The sequence below is a fragment of the Pinus tabuliformis genome, chromosome 8, assembly GCF_031772625.1.
Source record: "Pinus tabuliformis cultivar Carrire ecotype Pingquan chromosome 8, CPIR1, whole genome shotgun sequence".
NCBI lineage: Eukaryota > Viridiplantae > Streptophyta > Pinopsida > Pinales > Pinaceae > Pinus > Pinus tabuliformis.
Window position 1 is genome coordinate 789,670,973 of NC_142294.1, and position 22,260 is coordinate 789,693,232.

General features: G+C 38.3%; 1 protein-coding gene across 1 annotated transcript in view; it reads left to right on the plus strand.

Moving 5' to 3' along the window:
- Positions 1-1,583: 1,583 nt before the first annotated feature.
- The window catches only part of LOC149237948 (uncharacterized), a 39,802-nt gene continuing 19,125 nt past the window's right edge, over positions 1,584-22,260 (plus strand). Inside the window, exons 1-3 of the mRNA XM_089369433.1 lie at positions 1,584-1,850; positions 13,700-14,594; positions 14,755-15,219. Of these exons, the coding sequence (XP_089225559.1) occupies positions 1,584-1,850; positions 13,700-14,594; positions 14,755-15,219 (1,627 nt within the window). The remainder of the gene's footprint in view (positions 1,851-13,699; positions 14,595-14,754; positions 15,220-22,260) is intronic.

Consider the following 22,260-nt stretch of genomic DNA (forward strand, 5'->3'; position numbering starts at 1 on the left):
ATCAATATAATATTTCCTCATATGAAGTAGGAGGTGATTGACTACAATAAAGAAACTCTAATTGAAAGCTATGGAGTGTGTGAGGAAGGAAGAGATCGTAAGATATGCAACCATGATGAAGGCAATCAATATCCAAAAGACCAAGAAGATTTGACTAGGAAATCTCCCAGAAAGATATGAAGACTCTGATGAAAGTCTGAAAAGAATGAAGACCCTTGATAATGGATATCTTTGGGAGATGTGACAATATGTGTGCAGGATGTTGATACCTACAAGAAGATGTCATGATGAAGAGCCATCTCGTAAGGTATGATTTAATTTAATATAATGTTTTAATTTCTTGAATAATATCTGGATGAGTTCATGCAGGGCTACTAGAACAAGACTTGTAAGTACAAGTGCAACCAACATTCATGCGATGGATGGAAACTCCTGAAAGAAGCATGGAGAGAAAAGAAGTAGCCATATGAAGAAGGTTCCAGATATGTACCAAGAAGGCCACTTTCCATGAAGAAAGGAATGCCATGACGGAATAAGAAGGAAAGTGATCGATGGTTGTTGCCCTACAAGGAAGAAGCTCAACTAAATTTCATGACATCAAGGAGAGAAGTTGATCAAGTAGCTGAAGGACCCTCAAAGAAAAAGTTGCTAATATATAGAAGAGTCCCTAGTCAAGAGGGACCTCTGACAGGTCCCTGATCAAGAGGGAGTTTGAATTAAGATCACCCCTGATTACAAAGGAGTGACAATTGTGTTTTTCCATGTCATGTGTCATGCACTAGACCAGGACTAACAACCATAAGTCTAGATGAAGGCTATGAATGGAAATGTAGACACATGATAGACACAACATTCTTGTCTTCTCTTGGGAAGAAAGAATGGGAGGATTGGGTAATCATCTAGTATGTGATACTCTTTGATGATGTGTAGGGCATCCAAGATAAGAGTAGGAAAGAGGATTGATATTCTTTGAGGGTTGGGAACCCAAGATAAGAATAGTCCTAGGAGGTCATACTCAGTGAACACTCGGGTGGGTATGTACCTTGAGAGACAATGATGAAGGTGTCTATAAATCATTGGTCTCGCCAGCATTGTAGCTCATGGTCTCTGGAGAGATGGCGCTATTAGTCAAGGCCTTGCACTATGACAATGTGGATTTATATGATGCTATACAGATGCGATTACCAATCCAATTCTTCTTATGAGAAATTCTTCAGATTGAGAATAACCAAGTACCATTTTTAATACCTCCCTAGTTAAGAGGGAGTGTTGAAGAAAAGTGTAACTAGGTTCAGTATTTGTCAATGTAATTTTGATCTTTGTACTTGTCAAGAAAAGGAAATATTATTTTTATAAAATTATATGAATGAGTTTCTTGCTCATTCCATAGGTCTAGAGAAGTCAAAGAGTCAAGATTATGTTAAGGAGTTCTTTATGAGCATTTATATAATGTACATGGGTTAAACTAGTGTCAAGAAGACCTCCAAGACAAGCACCATTCTTCACTAAGAAGACTGCAAGAAAAACGATGAAGAGAACATCATGTCGGCCTGCAAAAATGAATTAAACAACTAAAAGATAACATGTCGGCTCATATAAATGACATAACGCTTCACTTGTTCAAGTCGGCTAAAAAATGGAGGCATAACCACTATATATACCCAGTTAGTGTCACCGCATTACAGGAAGGTATCAATTCGGACTTGTCTGAAATTTCGGAGGTGTGGTACAGAATCTCAGATGGCCCAGAAAGGATAGTATCTCGGACAGGGTACAGGAGTATAGAATTTCAGATTGGTACAAAATCTCGGATTGCCCAAAAAGTACAGTATCTCAGACAGGGTACAAGAGTATAACATTTTGAATGATCATCATGATTACAATTTCGGCATACTAGGACAATGTTGGCATATATATCATGATAAGGATCCTATTACAAGAAGCTCTCAACTATACACACTAGACATCATTGAAGTGTTCACATATCTCAATATGGAAGTCTCATCAACATGATGATGATCTTAGTGAGAAGTGCAGTAATGATCTAAGAGAAGTTGGAGATATGGTGCAACAATTATGTTCTCCTTATTGTGATGAATATCTTTTTGAAGGTGCATGAATGATGAACTTGGTGAAGCAACAATGTTGATGATAATCTCAACAGTAAGAGGAAGGATTGGTGACTTGGTCTTGGAGTGGCCTAGTAGGTCAAGGATTATGGTCTTGGTGTTTGTCAATTGGAATCTCTTTAAGAAGAATTTTGTGCAGGTGTTCCTCTCCAAGAGGGAGAGGTTTTGGCCCTGGTAGAAATACAACATCTTGTGTTCTTGTCTCTTTGTTTTGGTAGCAGTTTGATGAAGTAAACACACACACTAATAATAAGAAGAAGATCAAGCTAAGATAAATTGTAAAAGCACTTCACAAATTGTTATCAAGCCGAGAAGAATCCTACTAATACTAATTGCCCTAGATTATTCAACAATAACTAGGGGACAAGTCCATCAACTATCTGATTCTTTACACAGGCTCTTCCTTTTGCATCAACAATTTTATCAGAGAATTTTAGACCTTCCAAAACTTCATCATTCCTTCACATGGAAACAAGGTCATCTATCTAACTTTAATGTATACTTTAATGTTATCAAGGTTCTCATAGCTCCCTCTTTCCATCATGCTCAACATCATCATCAAATTATCATCAAATACGAGGTAAGCATCTTCATCATCTTGAAGACTGTACTTGCATATCTTCAACAACAAGTACAACCAAACACAAATATGTATGTACAAGAGCATGAAGTCAAAATTATGTCATTACAATGGAAGCATAAAAAATATCTAGACCAAGTTAGGTTCATAGTTAAAAATGGTGACATCTTTTCAACAACTTACTAGGGTTTTTGACATTTGTTATAAACCCTAGATTCCATCATCAAGACTTAAGGATTTGATATCAAGAGCTGAAACAAGTTAGCAAATCAGTCATAACATTTTACATTTTCAATATTATGCCCTAGAAATTTATGTCAAATTCTGCTAGGGTTTTGTCACAAACCCTAGATTTCATTAAATAACAATCAAGTTAACATACTAGAATTTCATATCTAGGGATTCATTCTTATATCAATCTCTTACTAGGGTTTTTATCGTAATCCCTAGATACATACATCAAACTTCAACAATTTGACCAGACTAGGGTTTCAATTATGCAGAAGCTTATACACTTAGGGTTTCATTCCTAGGGATTTGGTAATACAAGGGTTTTGTCATAAACCCTAATTCACCAAACTCTAAAGACCTAGGATTTCATTATATGTTCTCAATAGCAAATCCCTAAAGGACTAGGGTTTTACTATAACCAGTGTTTTAAAAACCAGCCGGCTTGAACCGAAAACCGGTCAAACTGGCCGGTTCATTGGGCGATTGGGTCAAACCGGCCAAAAAACCCTGTTGAAAGGTCCATTTTGCCCAAATTTCACAAAACCGGTCCTAACCGACCGGTTTATGATGGAACTGGCCGATTTATGGTCAAACCAGCTAGTTCCTATTGAAGAGTCTGGGGGAAAGTAGTGTTGTGATGATTCTTCGTTACTTAATAACAATTTGTGGAGTCTTTTTACTTTTCTTGTTAGCTTATGCTTCTTCTTCTTCTTATTAGTGCTTATGTGTGTATTTCATCAAATTGCTACCAAAACAAAATAACAAGAACACAAAGTTTGGATCTTTGCTAGGGACAAAACCTCTCCACTCTTGAGAGGAAAACCCTTTGTATGTTTTCTCTTATTGAAGCTTCTTATTTGAACAACTACCAAACCCTAGACCTTTGACTAGGACATCCTCCAAGCATAAGTCAAATCCTTCCTCTTTCTACACTATAACTTCCGGCACATGGAACTATGTCTTCAGGGACTCTGCTCCTCAACACTTCATCCTTCTTTTGTTGCTTGGACTTCTTTTCTTCTTAGGAGAAACCCTAGAATAATAGGGCTTCTTTACTTCGTTATAGGGAGAGACTTCTTCACTTTCCTTGGATACCTCATACACCTAGATGCATATCTGAATGAGGCTTCTCAGTGGCTGTCTTCAACTGCTATCAAATCCGCAAAGATTTCCTTGCTGGATGTGTGGACAGAGCCCTAAAATAATCCTCCTTTTCCTCGCTTTCTTTTCCTTCTTTGCTGGAGAGAGAGGCCTTGTAGGCCTAGTTTGCACCCAAAACAATGATATATGAAGACTTACTTTTTTGCTGTTTAGGCCGCAGGCAAGACTTCCTGAACCTCGCATGTGTGGCCCCAGAAACCCTAGAGACGGTCTTTTCTCCTTCGCTGTTTTGTCTCCTTGTCTTGCTGTTCTTGTAGACCTGCTTTCTTAGCTTTTTGCATCCTTCTTAGCCCTCTCCTTGTGTGCGGATTTCAGGGCGAGTTTATTGTCCTTTTGAGGAGTGGACAACCTCTATAAATAGAGGTGTGTCCCTCCTATTCAAGCCGACATGACTGTCCATTAGGCCGACTTACAGTTTGCACTATAATTTAACTTTTATTCATCATTTTGCTGCTTGGACACTTTGTTGATGCTAGGAGAGGATTTGACTATGCTTGGAGGTGTTCCCATGACCTTGTATGTTACCATACATGATTTAACATGCCCTCAAAGGGTCTTATCATAATTACATTTTGACTTTGACTCTCTAGAAGCACTTCAAAATGTGCTTGACCTATTTTCAATGAGCAAGAAACTCATTGACAAATAATACAAAAATAATTTCTCTTTTCTTGAATAAGTACAAATATCAAAATTACATTTATGAAGACCTAACCTAGTTACATTTCCTTCAACACTCCCTCTTAACTAGGGAGGTATTCATACAAAATTACAAGGTGTTTGGCAATTTTCAATCTTGAAGAATTCACATGAGAGAAACCGGATTTGCAATCCATCTGTTATATCATCATATTCATCAACATTGTCATAGTGAAAGGCCTTGACTAACAACTCCATCTCTTTACGAGACCATGAGCTACAATGCTAGCGAGACCAATGATTTATAGACACCTTCATCATTGTCTCTCAAGGTACATATCCACCTGGGTGTTCTCTGAGTATGACCTTCTAGGACTATTCTTATCTTGTTTTCCCAGCCCTCAAAGAATATCGGTCCTCTTGCCTACTCTTGTCTTGGATGCCCTACAATCCTCAAAGAGCATCGATGCCAGATGATTACCTAATCCTCCTATTCTTTCTTCCCAAGTGAAGACAAGAATGATGTGTCTATCTTGTGTCCACATTTCCATTCATGGCCTTCATCTAGACTTACGACTGTTAGTCCTGGTCTAGTGCATGACCCATGAAATGGAAAACACAATCGTCACTCCTTTGTAATCAGGGGTGATCCAAACTCCCTCTTGATCAGGGACCTGTTAGAGCTTCCTCTTAACTGGGGACTCTTTCCTTCATCAACAGCTTTTTCTTCGTGGGTTCTTCAGTTGCTTGATCTCCTTTCTTTCTTGATGTCACGAAGTCTTCGATTGAACTTCTTCGAGGTAGCGCACCATCCATCGATCACTTTCCTTCTTGGTTTGTCATGTCATTACTTTGTGGAAATTGACTATCAGGTTTTTCTTGTCATCTTGGCTACTTCTTTGTCATCTTGTTCATGCTTTGGAATACTCTCCCCATGGATGCTTCATAGTGCTTGCTAGGTTACATGCTTTGACCTAGTAGCCCTTCATGATTTCATCCTGATATTGCTTTAACATTGCTTTTTCTTTTATTGGATGGCTTCTTCATCACGACATCTCTGTAGAGTAGAATCAGTTATCTGCACCTTTGTATCTCCAAGGCCTTCATAGGTGTCAAGGGTCCTTTCTTCTTTTATCAGAGTTGTCCTGCCTTCTTTCGGGAGATATCTTTCAAGGCATTTTGTCAAATAGTGATTCTTGGTGATCATGGTGTTCTTCACATGCTTGATCTCTTTCTTCATTTGCTTCTTCTCAGATAGATAGGTCAACCATCTAATGCTTCTTGTGAGAGCATTCCTTCATTGCTTGCTTTCTGGACTTGTCAGCATTTCTTCTTGCTTCTTAGTTAGCAATCTTATGCTCCTTATGTGAGCATATTATTTTGTTGACCTTCATTGCATTGTGGTACATGCCTTCGAGCATGTTCTTGGTGAAAGAGATTCTTTCATGCTTGATCATGTTATAGAACTATACCCATGACTTAATAATATACAAATGATAACATGACTAAACTTTAATGCATACATACCTCATCTTGATTCTCCTTTGATCATCCTTTGGTGTGGCCCTTCTTGCTTCATCTTAGCTTGCCTGCATATCATCCTTTTCTTGAATCCCATGAATGGGATTCCCAATGAGACATCTGCTTTGGTCCATGAACTTTCTTTTGAAGATTCCATCACAGGATCTTAAAGATCCTTGCCTTGCAAATGTGTCCTTTCTTTTGATGATGTAGGTAGTTTAAGATTCTTATCATGATCAATTTTCCTTTCATCGTGGATGAGGCCCTATACTAGGTATGCTTCTTCTACGTGAATATCTTGAGCTATATCTGCCATGCTCCTATATTCTAGAAGACATTTCTACTTATGCATTTTTGTTTTTATCATAAATGCTACATCTACATGAGTGTCTAGAACTCTATGTACATCATGCTGCTAGATTCTAGAGGGTGATTCTAGCCATGCTATTTAATTTATTCCTACATGCTCCTATTCTATTCAAAACTTTGAAAGAAGTGTAGAAGTAAAGAGTTTGACCTAGTCATGGTAGAGATCCGAAGGATCTTCGTTCTTTTGCTTCGTTCCTTCTTCTTTCATCTCTTGAGTTATGTGAGCTTCTTCCCTCTTCCTTTTGTTGTTGTCCTTCTTAAGCTTAGGACAATTCCTTTCGTAGTGTCCATATTCTTGGCATCCAAAATATTGGATCTTGGACATGTCTTTTTGTTGTTTGTTCTTTGTGGACCAAACTTGCCAAATTTACCCTTTCTTTTGGCCATGGTAGCAAATGCTTGCTCCTTTGATCCCACATCTTCTTTTGCCTTAAGCCTGGTTTCCTCTGTCCTGCATAGAGACCACATTTCATTGAGAGTGGTTGCTTCCTTCTTGGCATAAATGCTAGATGTGAAGTTTCCCCACTCCTTAGGTAGAGCATTGAGTACAACAATTGTCATCTCTCTGTCAGACATGACTTCCCCAAGCTCTTGAAGTTGATCTCTCATTTCAGAGATTTTCATGAAGTAGGGAGCTATTCCTTCCTTTGTTATCTTCATCTTGTATAATTCATTCCTCAAAGATATTACTTCTTCGGTGGTGGATACTGAGAATAGCTCTACTAGCTTATCATAAATTTCTTTCGATGTCTCAAACTTGGAGACATAGGGAGTGAGAGTCTTTGATTGATTCTATCAGAATCCTTTGAGCTCTTGTCTCATCCTTATTGTACTTGGCTAACGCTTGAGTCTGCTCCATAGCAGGGATAGTGATATTCCCTTTGACATGCTCTAGGAGTTCATTTTCCTTGAGAAGTAGATCAGTCCTCTTCTTCCATGCAAGAAAGTTATTGGTACCTACCAATTTATTGCTTTCCTTGCAAAAAGACATTGATGTATATTCAGAAGGGGACATGTACTTACTTGATAGATTTTGAGATGTAATGGAATTGCTTCCTCCTTGAAGGCTTGGTGGCTTGTCTTCCCTGGATCTTGATGCTCTTCAAGTTGCCTTCTTCAAGTGGACTTGCTTGATGATGAGATTTGCTTGATGACTTGTAGCTTGATGTAGGTCCTGCTCCAATATGCTCTTCTTTGTAGGTGCCTTTATGTAAGGCTCTTCTTCTAGCTTTGTAGACCTCCTTGATGAATGATGGATTGTAGACCCTTCTTGTCCTTGAAGTGGTTGAGACTTCTATGCTTGATGCTTCAACTTTGTAGATGCTTCTTTTGATGAGTGTTCTTGAGTTGCCCTTTCCTTGATGTGTCACCTACCGTTTGATACCATGTTGAAGAATCTAGGGCAAATTAGTGTTGTGATGATTCTTCGTTACTTGATAACAATTTGTGGAGTCTTTTTACTTTTCTTGTTAGCTTATGCTTATGTGTGTACTTCATCCAACTGCTACCAAAAAAAAATAACAAGAACACAAGGTTTGGCTCTTTGCTAGGGACAAAACATCTCCACTCTTGAGAGGAAAACCCTTTGTAAGTTTTCTCTTATTGAAGCTTCTTATTTGAACAACTGCTAAACCCTAAACCTTTGACTAGGACATCCTCCAAGCATAAGTCAAATCCTTCCTCTTTCTGTACTATAACTTCTGGCACATGGAACTCTGTCTTCAGGCACTCTACTCCTCAACACTTCATCCTTCTTCTGCTGCTTAGACTTCTTTTCTTCTTAGGAGAAACCCTAGAATATTAGGGCTTCTTTACTTCATTATAGGTAGAGACTTCTTCGCTTTCCTTGGATATCTTGTAGACCTAGATGCATATTTGAATGAGGCTTCTCATGTTGCTGTCTTCAACTGCTGTCAAATCCGCAAAGATTTCCTTGTTGCATGTGTGGACAGAACCCTAAAATAATCCTCCTTTTCCTCGCTTTCTTTTCCTTCCTTCTTCGCTAGAGAGAGAGGCCTAGTTTGCACCCAAAACAATTATATATGAAGACTTTTACTTTTCTATTGTTTAGGTTGTAGGCAGGCCTTCCTGAACCTCGCATGTGTGGCTGCAAAAACCCTAGAAATTGTCTTTTCTCCTTCGTTGTTTTGTCTCGTCTTGCTGCTCTTGTAGACCTGCTCTCTTAGCTTTTTGCGTCTTTCTTAGCCCTCTCCTTGTGTGCGGATTTCAGGGCGAGTTTATTGTCCTTTTGAGGAGTGGACAACCTCTATAAATAGAGGTGTGTCCCTCCTCTTCAAGCCGACATGACTGTCCATTAGGCCGACTTACAGTTTGCACTATAATTCAACTTTTATTCATCGTTTCGCTGCTTGGAGACTTCGTTGATGCTAGGAGAGGATTTGACTATGCTTGGAGGTGTTCCCATGACCTTGTATGATACCGTACATGATGTAACATGCCCTCAAAGGGTCTTATCATAATTACATTTTGATTTTGGCTCTCTAGAAGCACTTCAAAATGTGCTTGACCTATTTTCAATGAGCAAGAAACTTATTGGCAAATAATACAAAAATAATTTCTCTTTTCTTGAATAAGTATAAATATCAAAATTACATTTATGAAGACCTAACCTAGTTACATATCTTTCAACAGTTCCATCATAAACTAGCCAATTTATTGCCACGACAACTATAAACACCACATAATGCAATTTTGTGAGTTTTGACACTGTTTTGAGGGAAATTTGGGGTTGTTTTCCTCCTAAAATAGTCCCTCCAAGAAAAGCATGCCTACCTTCTCATTTTACTGACACATCTCAACCCTAGCAATGTTGGCAATTAATGGTAATGTTAAATTCTTAAAGTAAAATTGACATTTCCTTTATTTTTCATTTTCATCATTTTTCTTAATTTTTTAACATTACCATGAAATGACTCAGGATGTTTGAGAGTGGTTTCAACCTCATTGGATGTCATATGGAGAAACTAGAATTTTAGATTTCACTCAAAATTCAACAAACTTCATGGTTTGGGGGTTTGCAATGTTTCCATTTGATTCTATCATGCATGAGGGTATGAGATTGGCATTTGATCAAGAACATGAAGCCCTTTAAGAACCTTGATGTTGGTGACATTGAAAGTTGAACTTTATTGATGTTGGTGGCATTGAAAATTGAACTTTAGTGATGTTGGTAGTATTGATTGTTGAACTCCTCTACCATGGCCTTAACAAGAATGTACCCTTCACTCAAAGGAAAATAAATGGTTAGGCATGCTAATCTTTTTCCACCACATTATACCCTTCACTCAAACCAAAATCATTGGTTAGGCATGTTAAACCTTTTCAATTTCTATCATGTTATAAGGTTGAGCAATCCAAGTCTGAAGACTTGAGCTAGATGATGTTTATGTATCTCTTGTTGATGGTCCCATTTCTAGTAGCGCTGAATCAATGCTTTGTTTCATGAGTGACCATGTTGATCAATGATTTGTAGTTTTGATGTCTATTTTTGCTACTACTGCTACTACTACTACTAATGTTGTAGAGGAGTTTTAGGAGTCCTCAAACTTTGAGCCATAATATTTATGTAGCTCATGTTGATGATCTCTTGTGTAGTAGTGGTGATGAATTTGATCATGATGAGGAGTGATCATGTTGTTGATCATTGATATGTAGACTTGTATTAGGTCAATGGTCCCATAGCTTAGAGCATTGTTTTCGGACTCTAGAGGCCATTTAGAGCCTCATTGCTTATGTAGTTTGTCGATGATATGTATTTCACTTGGTGCCATTTTGATATATTCACCTTTACATGGTATATAAATGAACAAACTTTGCATATTTTGTCTCTATTGGCTTGGAATCATGGTTTTAAATTTTAAAAATCGTTTTTCATTAAAAATTAATTATTTTATGTATTTTTTTTTAAAATCGGTTCATTAAGACCTGACCAGTCCCGGTTTGAAACCTAGTTTATTAGGTGGACCAGTCCGGTCACCGGTTCCAATTTTTAAAACTATGACTATAACACAATCAAAACCCTAAACATTAAGATAGTAGGATTTAATCATGAGTTCTATTCTTTAACATCAAACCCTAAATTGGCTAGGGTTTCATTGTCAACATACCCTAAGCATCAACAGGCTAGGGTTTTATAGTTAACCCTAAAGGTTAGGGTCTTGCCAAAAATGATCAAACAAGAGATAATATGATAAGGGTAGATTCAGTCTAATGATTACAAACCTTGTAGGGTTTCCTTGAAGAGATCCTTCTGAATTTAGCCATAATCTTTATGCCTGCAATACTTATTGACAAATATAACCAAGCAAAATATGTGATACCAAAAGCATGATGTCAATTTTGTCAATCTAGGGTTTCTATCCTAGGGTTCCAAGGACAAACCCTAGATCGAGAAAAAAATCAAATTATCTTCTCCTTCAATCAACAATAATGTTTACTTGACACCCTAGATTATCTACAAACCCTAGAAGTCAAGAGCAGTGAGTGATTAAGGCTAGGGTTTCTACATGACTAGGGTTTTCATGTGTCACATAGGGTTTGCAGTCTTAGATATTAATACCAATATCAATAACTTTCGATAATAAAGACAACAAACTCTAGAATCATATAAGCAACTAACCCTAAAATATCTCATGATAGACCCTTAACAAATGAATATAATATATGTACCTCATGATTATGTACCTTTGTCCTCCAAGATCATAGAGGGTGCTACAAGGTCTGCTACAAGGATGCCATGCTCTTCTATATGCAATCTTTATTTTTAATGAGTTTTCAAATAGGGATACCTTTTGATATCACAACTCTATCCAATGACTATAATGAGGGAGCTTATTACAAATCCTCAATAAGCTTCTTCGATGGAGATACCACTAATAGAAGATCTCAAACACACCCTTCTGTTGTAATTTGCTTTTCTTGCTTTAGAGCTTTAGGATAAGTTATAAAACGAATATAATATGCTGTTGCTCCTTTTATCACTGATTGCTATAGGACAATCAAAGAGATTTTTCTATCCAAGAGACTATTCCTTCTCAAGGCTTAGAGATGCTTCTTCAATCACTGTTACAACTTCTTCTAGATATCAATAGCTTCTTTAAAGGATGACTTTTAAAGGATAATCATTGTTGCTTTTCTTGAGATGACCCTTTTAATAGGGCTTTCTGAAAACACTGTTGTATATAGATTGGATCAGCAAATGTGTTTGGAGTGATTGTACAGTTTTGGATTTCAAATAAATACCCTTACTTCAGAACAACTGTTGATAACCACTGAGGAGGCTTCAAAAGTCGTATGGAATTCGAATTGTATATATATGTGCTCAGGGTGACTGTTCTTTTCGGTTCCCAAGGTTGGTCTCATTATTTGGGCTTGAACTTTGTATATATATATATATGCACCATAGGGCTGCTACCAGTGTTTTACGAAACGGCCGTACCGAAACGGAAACGGCCGTTTCTGACCGTTTCATTGCCAAATTTGATGACCCGGACCATGACCCGGTTCGGCTGGCCGAGTCAGCTATGACTCGGCCGAGTCAGCCAATGACTCGGCCGAGTCATAGCTGACCCGGTCAACCCGGCCGGGTCCCGTAATGACTCGGCCGTTTCAATAAAGTCCGGCTGGGCAGCGTATTTACCAAAAAAAAATGAATTTTTTGCTGATTTTTGATAAAGTTAGTTAGGGTTTGTGGAGCTGAAAGGGTTATTGTGATTTGTTTAATGCTTTTGGGGTCCATTTCCCCCTCCCAAACTCTATTTAAGACAGCCAAATGCTCTCATTTCACTCACAACAGTGTTATGCATTTGAGTGAGAGTCTTCTTTGAGAGTTAGTGAGCAGTTCTTGAGCTTGTTTTGGAGCAGCAGTGAGGAGTCTTGGAGGAGCATTGTAGCTGGAGTGAGGAGTTTCTTGGGCAGCCATTTGGAGCAGCATTGAGGAGCTGATTTTCGGAGCAAGCTTGAGGAGGCAGTTTGTGCCTGGAGGTATTTTTTTCCACCCTTACAAATCTGTTTTTGCTTAGTAAATTTTAGTTGCATATCAAGAAAGCTTAGAGAGTGTTTTTTGTCAAATAAATGAACATTGAATCAATTTTTTTTTTTTTTTTTTTCATTTTCAGATTGTTTTCCTAGTCAAAAAATGGCACCTAGAGCAAAAGATCCTGCTTGGGCATATGTTGAAATGGTTGATAGTCAGATGTGTTGCAAGTTTTGCCATAGGAAAATTAAGGAAGGTCCTGGGGGGATTAATAGGCTGAAACAACACTTGGCAAGGATTAAAGGCAATATTATTGCATGTCAATCTGATCAAATTGAGGAGATTAGAAAGAATTTGTTGGAAAGCTTTGAAAAATTTAAAGAAGAAAAGAATAGGCAAAAAGAGATACAGGCTGAAATTGGGAGGAAGAGGGAGATACAAAGAATGATGGCTGCCAACCCCCACTATGAGTTTGAGGGTTCTTCCTCTATCCCTCAAACTGATGCATCAAACCCTTTCCGTTATGTTCCTCCCTCTTTTGCTTCTGTTCAAGATAAGGGAAAGGGTAGAATGAAGGGTGATGGGACTATCAAAAGTTTTTTCACTCACTCAGGCTCCTCTCCATCAGATGCACATGGTCCTGAAGTTAGTATTATTAAAGGTCTTGCTCAGCCCACTTTAGATGACCATTGGAAGAAAGAATTGAGGGAGACTGCTTGTGACTACATAGCTAGATGGTGGTATGATGCTGATATCCCCTTTAATGCTGCTCGTTCACCATATTATGAGCCTATGTTTGAGGCCATACATGCTGCTGGAAAAGGCTTCAAAGGCCCTACTATGCAAGAGCTAAGGGGGTTTCGTTTGCAGAAAGAAATTCAATCAATTAATGAGTATTTGCAAGATTTCAAGGAATCATGGGCAAGAACAGGGTGTACCATCATGTCAGATGGATGGACTGATCAAAGAAACCGTACCATCATAAACTTTCTTGCCTTCTGCCCACAGGGAACCATGTTTTTAAAATCAGTTGATGCATCTGATAAGGTAAAAGATGGCCACTTGTTGTTTCAGCTATTGGAAGAGGTTATTCAGGATGTGGGGGTGGCTAATGTTGTTCAAATCATCACAGACAATGCCTCTAACTATGTTCTTGCTGGTAGACTGTTAGAGGAAAAACACAAGACCATCTTTTGGACCCCATGCGCTGCACATTGCATAGACCTCATGCTTGAGGATATTGGAAAATTAGATTGGGTCAGAAACACTGTAGATAATGCCAAAAGCATAACAAAATTTATCTACAATCATACACTGGTTTTGAGTCTCATGAGGAAACACACTGGAGGCAAGGATATCATTAGGCCTGCCATCACTAGATTTGCTACACATTTTTTGACATTGCAATCTATGCTTTCCCAACATAGAAACTTGCAAAAGATGTTTTCCAGTGATGAATGGAATCAAAGCAGTTGGTCTAACAAACCAGAAGGCAGAGAATTGAAAAGGAAAGTCCATGATGAAACTTTTTGGAGAAAGGCAGCAGAGATTGTGAAGCTTGCTGACCCACTAGTTAAGGTGTTGCGGTTGGTGGATGGGGAAAGGTTGGCTATGGGCTTCATTTATGAGGCTATGGATCAAGCAAAGGAGCAAATAAAGACAGCATACAAGGATAGAGTGGCAAAGTATGGGCCCATTTGGGCAATCATTGATGAAAGATGGAACAATCAACTCCATCGCCCTATACATGCAGCTGGGTATTTTTTGAACCCACGGTATCATTATAAAGCTAAGGAGTCAGGAGCTTTGAGGGGGGAGGTCAGAGATGGACTGGTTGATTGCATTGAGCGCATGGTCCCATCGGAGTCTGATCAGCTGCTGATACATCAGCAGGTCACATCCTTCAGCAATGCAACAGGTACCTTTGGGAAGAACCTAGCAAAGATTGCAAGAGAAGCAGATGAGCCAGGTAAACAAAAATTTCAATTTTCAATTTCTTAATGGTTTTACTTTTTTTATTAAAGTTTGTTAAATCATTTATAATTTGAAAGTTAGATATAATTTGTAATTTTGTTGAGCTTCAGCCTTCATCTAACTCATAATTCATTACACTCCTATGTTTTTTGCAGCACAATGGTGGGAGGCCTTTGGTGGCCAGTGCCCTGAATTGCAAAGGTTTGCAATTCGTATTTTGAGTCAAACTTGCAGTGCATCTGGGTGTGAGCGCAATTGGTCTGTCTTTGAGAGGATTCACACAAAGAAGAGAAACCGTTTGGAGCAAAAACGGTTGAATGATCTAGTTTTTGTCCAATACAACCTTCGGCTCAGACGAAACCAATTGCTGAACAAAAGACCTGATTCAGATCCCATTGTGTTGGAAGACATTGACCCAACATCAGATTGGGTAGTGGAGAGTCGTCTACCAGAGTTTGATCCTGATGAGGATCTTGATGAAATTGATGTTGGAGATCCACTGCAGCGTGTTCAGTTGAATGCAGATCCCAATCCACCAGCCTCAGTCTCACAGCCAGCTAGTAGGACTCCAGTTGTAGGTGCTTCCTCTGCTCAGCCACGACAGAAGCGCGGCCGCATTTGTACTCTATCTCAGCTTGCATCTGCTGCACAGCCTAGTGGTACTGGCACCACTTCTACAGTTGCAGTTGGAGACGATGATGATGAGGAGGAGCCATGGGGCCCCTTGTCTGACTCTGATGATGATGATCCAGAGATTGGTCGAGATGATCTTGGCTCCTCTGGCAGTAGCGACTAGCCTCCTTGGTTATTTGTATTTTGTTTTGACTCTTGAGTCTTTGATCATGTATGACAGACTACAGTTGACTATGTATTTACTATTGCCATTGGGTACACCGTACCATTTTGATATAATGGATTGGTTCATGAGCCTACTTTGATCATATGTTGTCTTCCATGTATATTATAATGTTGTGTGTTTGGAAACTTGAATGAAAATCTTTAAAATTATGTTTAAAATATTTAAAATTATGTTTTTTTATAAAAAAAATAAATATTTAATGTATTTTTTACAACGACCGAGTCATTGAAATCGAGCCGGCCGAGTCATTACCGAGTCCGAGTCCGAGTCCGAGTCGATCCTCGGCCGAGTCCGAGTCCGAGTCCGAGTTGTAAAACATTGGCTGCTACAACTTCGTGGATTTTATACCACTGTTATGAGTTTGCATTTCTCCTTCAAGATTGTGGTTAGCTTGTAGATGGATGACAAGCCTTCCAAAATACTTGTGTTTAGGTCTTCTCGGGTCCTTATTCAAGTGATCCAAATTATATTTATGCACAAAACCTTTATAAAGAGATTTCGGTTTCCATTAATAGCGATCTGAGACCTTGAGGAATATGCCTAGGATTTCGGTCTTTACATCAATGGATTCGGCTTTCAATATGCTATTAGACTAGCCTTTCGGTGCTCTAGAACAAGGCTTATGAGCCTCTCAAAACCCTCAGTCTTTTCTCCCCAGACCTGTGACCTTAACACAGTGACTAGGGCTTTTAGATGTGCCCAAAATTTTGGTTTGATGCCTCTAGGAGCTCGGTCCTAGGTATTTAGGTTCTTCTTAATGCCTTGAAGCTTTTGTTGAACTTCTTCTTGCCCTTACACAAACGAACCAAGCTCTGATACCATGTTGAGAAATCTAGGGCAGTGCTTCATTAGATTTATTTAATGATTTCTCAAATTTTGACAAGTTCTTGAGATTAGATTAATTCTTCATTATCATTATTATGCTTTGTTTATCATCAAGATGAATGCCAAGCAAGAAGATCTCCAAGTAGGACACCAGAGATAGGCACACAGCCAGAGCCAAAACCCCTAACAAGGGGAAAACCTAGTGAACTCTTCCACAATTCAAATTAGATTGAGACAACCAAGACCCTATTGACCAAAACATAGATTTCCTCCACCAAGTCAGCTTCCATGTAATAAGCTTCTTCCTTCAAGTCAACGTAAGTTTGTTCCTCCAAGAATTTCGGCCTGTTCTGAACTTCTAAGATCTGTACCTTCGGCCCTGTAATAAGTTTCACATGTGGCAGAATCTCGATTCCCTTTCCTTTGATACTTTTCTTGTGATGACAAATGACTTGTTTCTTGGATATCTTCGCACTTGTTATTGCAGATTATCTTTATAAAATCGAATGCTTCCCAAAACAGGTCAAGTAGCATGGTTATATATATATAGTGGTTGTGTTTGCATTATAAGGCCCACTTGACAGAGTGTTTGAGGCCGACTTGTTAAGTGAGGAAGTCGACTTAGTGGAGGACAGATAAGACACAAAACATAATTTTCTTTCTTGACTTTAAGGAACCCAAGAAGGGTCTCTTACAAAAATGATTTTGACTTTGACTCAACAAAAATCCTAGAAGCCTACAATGGAGGCTTGACCTATTGACCATTGACCCAAGCATGAAACCCATGCTTTAATAAGTCAATAAAATTTATTTTCCTTCTTTTGACAAATATATTACATCATGACTCAAACATAATTATGAAGACCGACACTAGTCACATTCTTCAAGAAGGGTTTCATTCCTAGGATCTTTCATTAATTATTACAAGGGTTTTGTCATAAACCCTAATTCATCAAACCCTAAAAATTATAGGGTTTCATCTTTTAACCTAGATATCAACAACAAACCCTAAAATGTTTCATACCTCAAGAGATTAGGATTTCATTATATGTTCTAGACTTCATTAACAAACCCTAAGTAGACTAGGGTTTCATCATTAATGTCAACATACCCTAAGCATCAAAAGGCTAGGGTTTTATAGTGAACCCTAAAGGTTAGGGTTTTACCAAAGTAAACAAAAGATAGAATGTGTGACAAGGGTTGATTCAATCTAGAGATTAATCAACCTAAAAATATAGAATCTTAACGATTCTATAGCATAGCAAACCCTGGACATGAAAGAGTTTGTAATACAAAGCAAATTTCAAAATGATTGTACCTTTTAATGAAGAAGACCTACTATAAATCTTGTACTTTTATGCACACCTTGAGTTGCTTCTTTTATAAACCTTGTAGGGTTTCCTTATTGAAGGGCTCCCTCTGAATTATGACAACATCTTCGTGGTTCATTTCTATATGAGTCAACTTTTATTAGAGTGTCCAATGATTCAACTTGATTTACCAAGTCATCATTCTTAATATTTATTGACAAACACAACAAAAATATACAAATACAATAGCGTGGTGATTATCTAGGATTTCCATTACCCTTTTAGAAAATGAATTCCTAGGGAGTTTGAGTACAAACCATTCTAGGGATTATGTCAAAACCTAGACATCAATCAATTTAATTCTTGCTAAGTTTGCCATATATCTTGGACTACTTATAAACCCTAGACATGATGGGATAGTGATTCTAAGAGGGAACAAGCGAATAAGCAATTAAACCCCAAAAACTTGCAAGCCCCAGGATCACATAAGCAATTAAACCTTGAAACTTTAGATAAATGAACATGTTATACATACCTCAAGATTACATACCTTAGACTTTTATGATTGAAGGATTCATGTTCCATTGAGCTTGTTGCTCTCCTTGCAAACTAAAAACATAATGTTAGATAACTAAAACATAAAAATTAATAACAATACTTACTTGAATTTGATGAGGACTTCAAGCTTGTCCCAAAATGCTAGATGCTTTCTCTTAACTATAGTAGAGGCTTCCAAGAATGAGCTGCTATAGGTCTTCAAATAGACTTCCTCTCATATTGAGACAAAGATAATATGCCTATTCAATGATAAAATTTTCTTCAATAGAGCTAGACACCTATTCCACAAGGATTGTAGACCTTAATCCCTTTCAACGTTCCCCAAATTACATGGTTGATGGACTTCAAATGTCTCACTGAACTAGATTTATCAAAACAGTTCTTAGTATGCCAAACACATGAGATCCTTCCAAGTCGGCTTTTATGTGACTGTTGAGGCTCAGACCTTGTATATATGTATGCTCAAATTCTCATCCTTTTTCCCTAGGTATCTCGGTTCCTTTAAATTGGGGTGACTGTAGATTCGTAACAATCCTATAATGCTTTAGATAGTTTGGCTTTGGTCCTTCTTTTTCCAAGTTATAAGGACTAACTCTAATTCATAGAAGATATCTTGAAAATGTATTTTGGTCACCCATGGAAATTTTGTAAATGTCTTTGATCTCGAATTACTGAAGTGATTACACAACATGCAAAAAATTTTGCTTTTACCAAACAAAAATCTCGGCCTAGTCTAGGCTCAAAGTTTAGCCCTTTTGGTTCCCTAACTGATGCTTCATGACTCCCTTTATTACTTCGGTCTTCTGTGGTATAATCATTGAAGTATAGTCTAATAATCATGGTAAAAAACGAGTTATTTTAATTTGATCCTCCTTCCAAGTAGCTCGGACTTGAGGTCTAGATATGAGACTTTTGTTTCCCAACAATAGTGATCTTCTAGCTGCCTCTTATGTCATTGACCTTAGCTTTGATACCATGTTTAGAAATCCATTAGGGCAACTTATTCTTGATTTCTCTTACTTGACATTTGCCTGTGATATTATATTTGTCTTTTGTTGATTATATTAGTGTTCTCATCATCAAATAAATGCCAAAAACATGAAGATCACAACCATACAAGATGAACACAAGATGTAGGTACTCAGCGCGGGCAAAACCCAAAAAACTCTTCTTCTCTTCTTTAGCATCAAATCAAATGAGACAACCAAGACCTTTGACCAAACCAAACAACATTCCTTACTCCACCAAGTCAGCCTCCTATGAACAAGTCAAACTTTCAAATATCAAGTCAGGGAAAAACATCATGTCAACTAGTGTTTTGACTCCTCTCTTCCTTCTTCTGCAATTTCTGATCTCCTAAAACAATACTGTACCTTTCGACCATGTAATTCTTTAGTAAAATTGTACGTGTGGTAGAAGATAGACCTTTGCTAGGCTTCGAAACTCCTTTGCTTGATTCCCTTTACTTGTTGTAATAGGATAGGTACTCCTTTATCTATTTCACACTTCTTGTCTTCTTGCTGCAGATCGAACGCTGTGAGTGGATGTGCTTTACAATAGGTCGAAAGCATGGGTATTTATAGTAGTTTGAAGCTTCTCTTTGAGGCCGAATTGAATGACTTGAGGCTGACTTGAAGGACTTGAGGCCTACTTGGTGGAGGAGGATTATGTGACTCATTTACATCAAAATAAATTTTCTTTCTTGACATTCAAAGCCCAAGAAGGGTCTATTACATGATGACAAAGACTAGGACTCATGACATAAACCCTATAACACTCAATTGGTGCTTTTGACCTAGGAATAAAATAATTACAAATAAATTTTCTTTTTCTTTCTTTTGACAAATACATTACATCATGACTCAAATACAATTATGAAGACCGATGCTCGTTACATTTCTCAACACTCCCTCTTAATTAGGGAGGTATTCATAATTGTTCAACCGGTACAAGGTTGACCTCAATTTGAAATGTTCTTAAGAAGAGTAGAACAACATATACAATGCTTGGGATACCCTCACTGCCAAGGTATCGTCCCACTATAGGTACCATCGGGCTACAACCTTGGTATCCATTCAACAGGATATAGATCACATCTAGGCCTCCATGCCCTGACACCAACCCTTATAGGGATCTAGGTATCAACACTAAACTGGAGCTCCAACTGATGCCCTCCCTCTGGGATCTAGACATCAACTGAGATCTCAATATTAACTAAGCCACGATGTCCTCCCAAGTACCATCATACAGGGAGTTTTATGGTACTTCATCTCTCCCTTTTAACCAAATCAGAGACATATTATCAATGCACCAACTTTTTAGGAAGAGATCAACACATCCATCAATCTGAGCATGATCCTAAAACTAACTTCTGTTGGGAAGAGATTTCGTCAACACATCAACTACTTGTTCATCTGTTGGCACGTACTGTAGCTTCACGACCCCAATCAATATTCAAACTTTCAATGTACATGTTCTTTTATGCTAGCATAATTGTTAAAATTGGCAACTAGGGCCTAACTTCATGTGGGTCACCTTATTCATGGATGATAATATTTTTACTAGATTCCTCTCGTCGAGAGGTGTAGGATTGATCTAAAGATCATCTGATTCCGATAAGTATTTATGGAGATATGAATTTATTTTGATTATGGACTAATTGTCAAAGTCGGCCAGCAACTTATGTAGGCTCAGAAGCCCAACAGATGCATCTATTCATCATCAACGTTTTGCATATAAATACAGGATGCCTCCTCCTCATTTGGACACACACTTCTCCTCACATCTCTCTCTCTCTCGTGCGCAGAAAAGTGTCTCCTCTCTTTTCTGCACAGAAAGGACTCTATCTCTCACACATGTGGAAAGGAGGATGCAGATTTTAGGGCTGAAGCTATAGATCGGAACTTTGACCAGCGTTGACCAGCATTCTCTCTCTGAACTGCGCAGTTGGTGAAACTGACTCTCTTTGGAAGGCCGCATTTTTGGTGAAGGAATCAAGGTGATCCGACCATTGGTTTGGCAGATATTGACTGCCCTAGTTTAGGGTTGATGCCGCTGATACTGCTGATGTAAATCAGACTTTTGTACTATTTTATCTTCGCTGAATTATTGAAGATAAAAGAAGATTTGATCAAAGGGTTTCCCCATATTGGGGTTTGTCCCTAGCTAGCTGCCACATCTTGTGTCTCTTGTCTCGGCTTGTTTTCTGTTGATCGTTTAAATGTTCTATCTGTACTTTACTTAATGTACATGTGATTGCTAATCTGTGGATAATAAAAGAAAGATAAGTAAACTGCTCTAAGCGTAGAACATACCATAATTTAACATGGTATCAGAGATGAGGTGAAGATAAAGCCCAAGCAAGAGCAAGAGCAATCACCGAAGACAAGGATATCTAAAAAGAACTATGGGGTCCTCAACACACTTCCCTGCTGAAGACAAACTCCGTGAGAAGTCTGACTACCACGGATGGAAGATGTCTCTCGATCTAACATTAGAAGAACAAGAAGTGCTGGACCATGTGAGAGGCGGACCTGTCGATCCTCCATCAAATGCATCCGCTGCTACCAGGAACAAATGGACCAAGGGAGAAGTCAAAGCAAAGAAGATCATCTGGGATTCTATCGACAAGCGCTTGGTGGCCTATGTTTCTGAGCTGAACACCTCCAAGGAAATCTACGATAGACTGGTGAGTTTATTTAAAGTTAATGATGCAAATCAAGTTCTGTTTCTTAGAAATAAGCTGAAGGAAATTAAGAAGGGCAAAGATGAAAATATGCAAGCATATTTCATAAGGATCACTGAGATCAAGAACGATCTCCTATCTATTGGGGAAGTAATTCCTGACAGGGAAATGGCACTCACAACTCTTGGAGGACTACCATCTGAATGGTATATATTCAGGACTACTCTCCTCAACAATAATGTAATTCCTGGATTTGAGGAATTAATGGCTAGATGCATTCAAGAAGAAGCAAGAATGGAAGAACAGGAAATGCCCACACTTAAAGGTCATCCCGTTGCCTTTTCTTCTCATGCTAAAAGAAGAAACAATTCCGAGGCTAAATCCAAAAGGAAGACTGGACCAAAGGGTGGAAAAGGACGATGTT